This window comes from Pelobates fuscus, chromosome 2, assembly GCF_036172605.1.
Source record: "Pelobates fuscus isolate aPelFus1 chromosome 2, aPelFus1.pri, whole genome shotgun sequence".
Classification (NCBI taxonomy): domain Eukaryota; kingdom Metazoa; phylum Chordata; class Amphibia; order Anura; family Pelobatidae; genus Pelobates; species Pelobates fuscus.
In genome coordinates this window covers 388,774,052-388,783,332 of record NC_086318.1, presented here as the reverse complement: position 1 = coordinate 388,783,332, position 9,281 = coordinate 388,774,052, and the positions used below count along the sequence as shown (strand labels likewise).

The 9,281-nt window shown below is 44.1% G+C and overlaps 1 protein-coding gene across 1 annotated transcript; it reads left to right on the top strand.

Moving 5' to 3' along the window:
• The first annotated feature begins 2,809 nt into the window (after positions 1 to 2,809).
• Positions 2,810 to 3,408, top strand: LOC134585946 (peptidyl-prolyl cis-trans isomerase FKBP2-like). Its single transcript, XM_063441434.1, has one exon. The coding sequence runs from the start codon at positions 2,888 to 2,890 to the stop codon at positions 3,311 to 3,313; it is 426 nt and encodes a 141-aa protein (XP_063297504.1). The 5' UTR covers positions 2,810 to 2,887; the 3' UTR covers positions 3,314 to 3,408.
• Positions 3,409 to 9,281: the final 5,873 nt, after the last annotated feature.

Below are 9,281 nucleotides of genomic sequence, written 5' to 3'. Positions count from 1 at the left end.
CCACGGCCGACGTTATTGTAAAATTTCAGACTCACCAAGACAAAGCCACTGTCCTGGCAGCGAGCCGGCAGAAAACCCCTCTACTATTTGAGGACTCCCAAATTGCGTTATTCCCTGACCTCACAAGAAGCACACTAAGTTGGCAAAAAATACTGCAACCAAACTTACAACTGATGAGAGCCAATAACATCCAGTACCGCTGGGGCACACTGCGGCTGATCACATTTACTGCCAAGGGGACTGCCTACCGGGCGAGAAGCCCTCAGGACCTATATACTTACCTGGGCCAATTGGGCCTAAAAACCCTGCACACAGAATCTACGACCACCGCAACCAGACTCGACCGCACCAATGTCAAGGAATTCATACCCAGGTCATCCCGTCAAGTCACACCAGCAGGCAAAACAACCTGAAGGAACCGCACTGACCGGAGAATTCTCCACCATCTCGGATGCCACAGAGCCCGCCGCCAAAAACCCGAGACTACAAAATAATAACCACTTTAATGATGTTCTTCTTGTATACTGTTAAACACTCTAGCGTACAACCTCAAAGACAGAGACCTTAAACCCTACGATCACTAATGCGCTGGAGAGGACTGAAGTTTCACCCTAACCGAAACTTTTCTTTTTTTTTTTTTTCTTCTCTATGTTGTGTTTTTGTTGTTGCTCTCCTCTTCACCCTTATTCTAGTTAGGTTAATTTTTTTTTTCTCAGAGAAGAGCATACTAGCACCACTGGGACTCCCCGCCCCCCCCACTTAATCCAACAGATAGGTGTATTTGATGCGGTGTATCCCCAGGGGAGGCTTTTCCTCTCCCTGGAGAAGGTACACCGAAAGGGGATAACCTGATAATAACATAACCAGGTGTTAATCATAAGCCCAGGGGCCGTTCTAATATTATTGTGATATTTCATTGTTGACTAACATCCCGAAATAATCAAAGCCCACTCGGCATGACCCCATGCACTGGATATCTAATATGCTTTTGTTCTTGTATGTATACCAAAGGTCATGACCCACTCTGTTTATTACATTGCCTCCGGTACATGCTGAGTGACCAAAATACAGAATTTAAAACGCAAAGCACCTGCATAGTATAAAGACCTGTCGGTTTAACCTGGGTTCACTGGCTTGTCTCTTATAGTTACGGTTCCCTTAAAGTTAACCCATGAATAACTAAGCATTTAAAATTGTGCAGATTGCTTGCAATATATGACTAAATATAGTGCTGGGATCTCAAGCAACATTGTTCTAGATAGTATGTATAACCTGATTGTTCCTTGTATTCTGTTATGCTTGTCTATGTTTACTTTTGAATTTCTAATATTATTGTGATGTTTCATTGGTGACTAACATCTCAAAATAATCAAAGCCCACTCGGCATGACCCCATGCACTGGATATCTAATATGCTTTTGTTCTTGTATGTATACCAAAGGTCATGACCCACTCTGTTTATTACATTGCCTCCGGTACATGCTGAGTGACCAAAATACAGAATTTAAAACACAAAGCACCTGCATAGTATACAGACCTGTTGGTTTAACCTGGGCTCACTGGTTTGTCTCTTATATTTATGGTTCCCTTAAAGTTAACCCATGAATAACTAAGCATTTAAAACTGTGCAGATTGCTTGCAATATATGAATAAATATAGTGCTGGGATCTCAAGCAACATTGTTCTAGATAGTATGTATAACCTGATTGTTCCCTGTATTCTGTTATGCCTGTCTATGTTTACTCTTGAATTTCTAATCAACGAAAAAAAAGTGCACTGTATCCTGCAGTACTGAAACTTGTAATTATCTATGCACTTTCAAAAATAAAGAATAATAAAAAAAAAGGTAAAGCAATACACAAAAGGAAGAAGATAATTTAAGTTACGTGTGGCAGCAAATCCAAAGTTATTTGGATATATGGATACTGATTGGGCCAGATACACCACAAATTACACAGAATTACATCTTTCAATATGGCGAAGGAACCATCATCTGGTCAACTGGAAAACTTTCTATAACTAACCAGAGTGCACAGCAGCAGTAACAGATTAACTAGAAGCTATTTGGCTATGATGACTCCTTGTAGACGTAGGAATGGGCATGCAGAATCCATTACCAGCTCTTAAAGACAATCAAGATACGTACATATTGGAGGATCAGTCATCAGAATGAAGCATGGTCAAAGATGAAGCATGGGCAAAGAACCAACTGAAGTTAATTCCCAAAGGAAAAAATACAACAGCCTATAGTAATGCATGAGACCTCTTCTGGAAAAAGAAAATGTGCTTTATCCAGCAATATTAAAATAAGTCAAAGGGGACCACAAGTTAAAGAAATGTCACAAAAAATAATCTAATGCTTTTTGTGTTAAAACTGATTTCATGTATGACCTACTCACAGACTTGTTAGATCAATGATTTATTTACTTTTAGAATTATCTCTCAGAAGAGATGAATAGAGATGTACTCTGCAAACCATTGCCAAAAAGTTGACACTATCAACTTCAGTAGGTATTGCATATGATATAATGATGGACAGGCTGTTGATAAGTAGTTTTGTAATTCCAACATCATTATGTACTTTGTTTGTTGTTTGTATTCTGCAGAGTACACGGAGCGGAACCAAATGTACATAGAAATACAGTTTGTCCCTGTTCTCAGCATGTCTGTACAATAAACTAACTCTCTGGCTCGAAAAAATTTGTTTTCTTAATTTTATTCTTGTACTTTCTTATTAGCATTAGAGTTTAATGCCTTGTATTCATTGGGACCCTACTCAGGGTCGCTCAAGAAACACAGATTCGGAGTCGGTGTGAAGCTGCGGCGTGCAGACAGATCAGGGAGAGATCATCTGAGTTTCATCGTATATTGTAATTCCTGTCGTCACTATGAATGCTCTGTCACTTGCACCTTCGTGGTGTCTGCTTGTCTTCTCCCTGCTACCCCCAGCCCAAGCAAGCGAGGGCAGGAAAAAATTGCAGATTGGTGTGAAAAAAAGAGTGGAAAACTGCCCCATGAAATCTCGGAAAGGAGACACTTTGCATATGCATTATACAGGGAAGCTTGAAGATGGCACAGAGTTTGATAGCAGCATCCCCGGGAATCAGCTGTTCACCTTTACACTGGGCACTGGGCAGGTTATCAAGGGATGGGACCAGGGGCTTCTTGGAATTTGTGAAGGAGAGAAGAGGAAGCTGGTAATTCCTTCTGAACTTGGATATGGAGACAGAGGAGCGCCTCCCAAAATACCAGTTGGAGCTACACTGATCTTTGAAGTGGAATTATTGGAGATCGACAGACGATCGGATTTATAAAGATGGGTGGAGGGCCGTCTCATTCCTTTGTCTGGGGCACAGTATTTGTGTTGGGGACAGCCTGTCACTGTACTGAACAAACACAGACACAAAAAAAAAAAGGAAAAAAAAAAAAGAAACACAGATTACAATTTTTGGGTCCATTTTGTGTGTGCACTGTGATAGATTGGATGTTTGTAGTGTAATAAATCTTTATCAAATTTTGCCTTATTGTTGCTCTTTCTGTGTTTCCTGCAATGCAGTAACAAGGGCTTGTAATGTTAGCAATTTCCAACAAAGGGTGTTATACCTGCGGTTGTTGTCAGGCAAATTGCATCTCTAGTCATAAGCAGCTCTAGCACCTGCTTCCGTTAGACTTCACCCTGCAGAATTCTAGATTGGGGTTCCAAGAGGTAAGGCCATTATCTAAAAAAGCGCTGTCACTCTTAAACGCGGTTTTAATCAAAGGAAGAGCAATACTTCAGGAGTTGCATACTAATTAGTGGGGTAATAGCTGCTTGATCCAAGGAGACATCTGACTGCTATTTGGGGGTTGTCAGGGTACCTGAGGTCTCTACCTCCGAAAGAGGTAGAGACTTAGTAGTTTATCCTTCCGGCAGGGCTGCTTCCTCCATCCCTCGCGGCTCTCCTAGTCACTCACACGCCGGCCGCGAGGGATCCGTCCCATTTTATAACGTCACGCACAGTGCTCGACTTCATGACGTCAGTCCGGACCGACCTGTCACTCAATTGACTGGAAGCCAGTCAGGACTCGTCGGAGGCGGGTCTAATCACTGATCCAGGGTATTTAACTCTGTTTCTCCCATTCACTCATTGCCCTGTCGTGGTTCTAGTCAGCCTAGTCACACAGTGCTCTTGTATTCTCTTGTCTTTTGGTTCTGACCCGGCTTTGTTATTACTTACCTGTCTTTCTGTTATCCTTGACCCGGCTTGTCTCTCGCTTACCTGTCTTCTCGTTCCCTCGACCTCGGCTTGTCCCTGACCATTCTATACGTAGTATTACGTTAAGTCCGGCCATTCTAAGGTCCGGTATACGTATCTGCTACTCTTTGTACTCTGCGTGTTGGATCCCTGACCCGATCCTGACATTACGACAGGGCCATGGATCCTGCAGGTACAAATTGTCAGCTTGGTTCTCCTGATCCTAGGTTTGACGCCATGGAGCATAGGATGGATCAGATGGCACTAGCACTACAGGCGTTACTATCACGTCCTAGTAATCCACCTGAGGAGATGCGTAATACTTCTGTTCCTCCTGTGGGTTCAGGGATAGAGGTAGCTACTGTAGGTGCTTCTTCCCGAGTTACCCCACCTGTACGTTATGCTGGTTCTCCTGAGAGGTGTCGTGGTTTTTTGAACCAGATCAGTATCCATTTCGAGCTACAGCCCCGTTCCTACCCTACTGATAGGGCAAAAGTGGGATTTATTATCACCTTACTCATTGAGAAGGCTCTGAGATGGGCTAATCCGTTGTGGGAGAATGATAATCCATTAGTCTATAACTATAATGCCTTTGTAGCTGCTTTTAAAAGAACTTTTGACCCCCCTGGCAGGAAGGTCAATGCAGCTAGATTACTGTTGCGCCTTAGACAAGACAACCGAACACTTGTGGATTACGCACTAGAGTTCAGGTCTTTGGCGGCAGAGGTGAAGTGGAATGAACAGGCCTATATAGACGTATTTTTAAATGGATTATCCGATGTAATACTTGACGAGGTAGCGACAAGAGAGCTTCCCGAGAACTTGGAGGACTTAATTTCCTTTATCTCTCGCATTGACGAACGTCTAAGGGAGAGGCAGAACACTCGAGATAGAACCGGTAGATCTTCCTTTAGACTAGCGCCATCATTTCAAAGTCCTGAAACCAAAACTCCACAGTTTCCAGAACCTATGCAGTTAGGCCTTACTCGCCTGTCAGAGGAGGAGAGACAGTACAGGAGAAGGGAGGGACTGTGTATGTATTGTGGAGTCAGAGGTCACTTGCGTTTGAACTGTCCCAGTCGTCCGGGAAACGCTCGCACCTAAGTTTCTCTAGAGGACAGACCTTGGGTGTTTCGATTTTGTCCTCTACTCATAACTACAAAGAACATAGACTCCTATTACCCGTCTCTTTAACTTGGGAGAGGGGAACCTTAGAGACTATGGCATTGATAGACTCCGGAGCTGCTGAGAGCTTTATCGATCAAGTTTTTCTCACCAAACACGCTATCCCATCCCAGTTAAGGAAGACACCCTTGGCTGTTGAAGCCATTGATGGTAGACCTTTAGTTGAGCCTGTGATTTTCCGGGAAACCACACCTCTTAACTTAACTACTGGTATTCTACACAAGGAGGAGATATCGCTACTACTCATTTCATCTCCTTCTGTTCCCATAGTCCTGGGATACTCCTGGCTTAAGAGACATAACCCCGTTATAGATTGGAAATCAGGGGAAATAGTTTCGTCGGGTCAGGGTTGTCAAGAGAGTTGTTTAAAGAAAGTGTCACCTCTCTGTAGTGTTAACACACTTAATAACTCTACAAACTCTACTAAAATACAGATACCGTCCTTGTATCTAGATTTAAAGGCGGTATTTGACAAAGGAAAGGCTGATACCTTACCACCACATAGGCCTTTTGATTGCAAAATTAATTTACTTCCTGGTACTATGCCTCCCAGGGGTCATGTATACCCTTTGTCTACGAATGAGAATTTAGTCTTAGAGGAGTATATTCGGGAAAACATAGACAAAGGGTTCATTAGGAGATCCTCCTCTCCTGCTGGGGCTGGATTTTTTTTTGTTAAAAAGAAGGATGGTTCTTTAAGACCCTGCATTGACTACCGAGGCCTGAACAAGATAACCATTAGAAATGCCTATCCGATTCCCTTGATCACCGAGCTTTTTGATCGATTAAAGGGTTCTAAGATTTTCACTAAGTTAGACCTTAGAGGTGCTTATAACTTGGTGAGAATTCAGCAGGGACACGAGTGGATGACTGCGTTCAATACTCGATATGGGCACTATGAGTATACTGTAATGCCTTTTGGTCTCTGTAATGCCCCGGCGGTATTTCAGGATCTAATTAATGAAGTTCTTAGGGAGTTTCAACATGACTGTGTTATTGTATACCTCGATGATATACTTATACATTCCAGGGATATTGAGACTCACCACGGACAGGTCAGAAGGGTTTTACACAAACTTCTTCAGCATGGCTTGTACTGCAAATTAGAGAAATGCAGCTTTGACCAATCCCAAACTACCTTTCTTGGTTACGTGATTTCTGGAGAGGGGTTTGAAATGGATCCGGAGAAGCTCCAATCCATTTTAGATTGGCCTTTACCTAAGGGTCTCAAGGCTATTCAGAGATTTATTGGTTTCTCTAATTACTACAGACGTTTCATTAAGGGATACTCCTCTATCATTGCTCCCATCACCAATATGACCAGACAAGGGGCTGATACTAAGAATTGGTCTACTGAAGCACTTCTGGCTTTTAAGACTCTCAAGGAGCTGTTTGCTTCCGCACCAATTTTAGTTCACCCTGATACTACTCTGCCTTTCCTACTCGAAGTTGACGCTTCTGAGACAGGTATAGGTGCCATTCTGTCCCAAAGGTTGGGTGTGGACAAACCATTACATCCATGTGGGTACTTTTCCAAAAAATTATCAGGTACTGAGAGCAGATATGACATTGGTGACAGGGAACTCCTAGCGGTTATCATGGCCTTAAAAGAGTGGAGACATTTATTGGAGGGGACTTTGCATCCTGTTACTATTTTGACAGATCATAAAAACTTATCCTATATTGGGGAGGCTAAACGATTATCATCGAGACAGGCTCGTTGGTCTATATTCCTCACTCACTTCAACTACATACTCACATATAGGCCTGGTTCTAAGAATTCTAAAGCTGATGCCTTGTCTCGCCAATATGAACCTTCTGCCATATCTGAGCCGGTTTTGTCCTCTATAGTACCCAAGTGTAACATTATCGCTAACACAACTCTCAAAATCCATTCTCCGCTTCTTGATCAGATCAGGAGCTTGCAACATCTGGCACCTAGACTGACTCCTGCGTCTAGACACTTCGTTCCTCCTGAACTCCAACTGGAGCTCTGACAGTGTCTTCACGAGAGTAAGGTGGCTGGCCGGGCGTCCGCAAAACGTATTCCTTGATCTCTAAGGATTTCTGGTGGCCTTCGTTACGGAGGGATATTAAGGATTTTATCGGAGCCTGTGAGGTCTGTACTAAGACTAAACTACCACACTCGCTTCCTTGTGGCCTTCTACATCCTCTGGAAGTTCCAGAGAAACCTTGGTCCTGTGTGGCGATGGACTTTATTGTGGATTTGCCTGTTTCGAAAAGGCACACTGTTATCCTCACGGTGGTTGATAGGTTTACCAAGATGGCACATTTCGTACCTTTACCTAAACTTCCGACTTCTCCTGAATTGGCGGAGATATTTGCTAAAGAAATTTTTCGCCTGCATGGGATACCTTCTGAAATTACTTCTGATAGAGGCTCCCAATTTGTCTCACGTTTCTGGAGATCATTCTGTTCTCAATTAGGCATCAAATTGAATTTTTCTTCCGCCTATCATCCTCAGTCTAACGGAGCTGCCGAACGTACCAACCAAAAAATTGAGCAATATTTACGTTGTTTTGTTTCCGAACACCAGGACGATTGGGTCGGTTTGATTCCTTGGGCGGAGTTTGCGCACAACAATCTCGTTTGTGACTCTACTCATTCAAGCCCCTTCTTCATGAACTATGGCTTTCATCCATCTATTCTTCCCTCGGTTTCTCCTTCACAAGGAGTACCGTCGGTTGATGTCCATGTTGCCAATTTGAGGAAGTTGTGGCATCAGACTCGACAAATTCTTCTGCACAATTCTATGCTGGTTAAGAGACACGCTGATAAACGTAGAAGGGTGGCTCCGAATTTTGTTCCAGGCGATAGAGTTTGGTTGAGTACTAGGAATATTCGGCTTAAAGTTCCTTCCATGAAATTCGCTCCTCGATATATTGGTCCCTACAGGATCTTGACTCGAATTAACCCAGTGGCGTATCGTCTAGCTCTCCCAGCTGCCTTACGCATCCCGAACTCCTTTCACGTTTCTTTGCTGAAACCTCTAGTCTGTAACAGATTCTCCTCCACGATCGCCCCTCCTCGCTCTGTTCAGGTGGAGGGTCAGGAGGAGTATGAGGTTAACTCCATCATCGATTCTCGTATCTCCCGGGGGAGAGTACAATATTTGGTTGACTGGAAGGGTTATGGTCCTGAGGTGAGGAGTTGGGTACCACAAGAGGATGTTCATGCTCCTCGCCTTCGCAGGGCGTTTCACTCCCGCTTTCCATCTCGCCCTGGTTCCTTCCGCCCGGTGGGCGTATCTGAGAGGGGGGGTACTGTCAGGGTACCTGAGGTCTCTACCTCCGAAAGAGGTAGAGACTTAGTAGTTTATCCTTCCGGCAGGGCTGCTTCCTCCATTCCTCGCGGCTCTCCTAGTCACTCACACGCCGGCCGCGAGGGATCCGTCCCATTTTATAACGTCACGCACAGTGCTCGACTTCATGACGTCAGTCCGGACCGACCTGTCACTCAATTGACTGGAAGCCAGTCAGGACTCGTCGGAGGCGGGTCTAATCACTGATCCAGGGTATTTAACTCTGTTTCTCCCATTCACTCATTGCCCTGTCGTGGTTCTAGTCAGCCTAGTCACACAGTGCTCTTGTATTCTCTTGTCTTTTGGTTCTGACCCGGCTTTGTTATTACTTACCTGTCTTTCTGTTATCCTTGACCCGGCTTGTCTCTCGCTTACCTGTCTTCTCGTTCCCTCGACCTCGGCTTGTCCCTGACCATTCTATACGTAGTATTACGTTAAGTCCGGCCATTCTAAGGTCCGGTATACGTATCTGCTACTCTTTGCACTCTGCGTGTTGGATCCCTGACCCGATCCTGACAGGGGTCAAGAAGGAATTTTTTC

Bases quoted from the DNA above. Each gene is read 5' to 3' on its own strand.
- LOC134585946 (XM_063441434.1), top strand. From the start codon at position 2,888: ATGAATGCTCTGTCACTTGCACCTTCGTGGTGTCTGCTTGTCTTCTCC.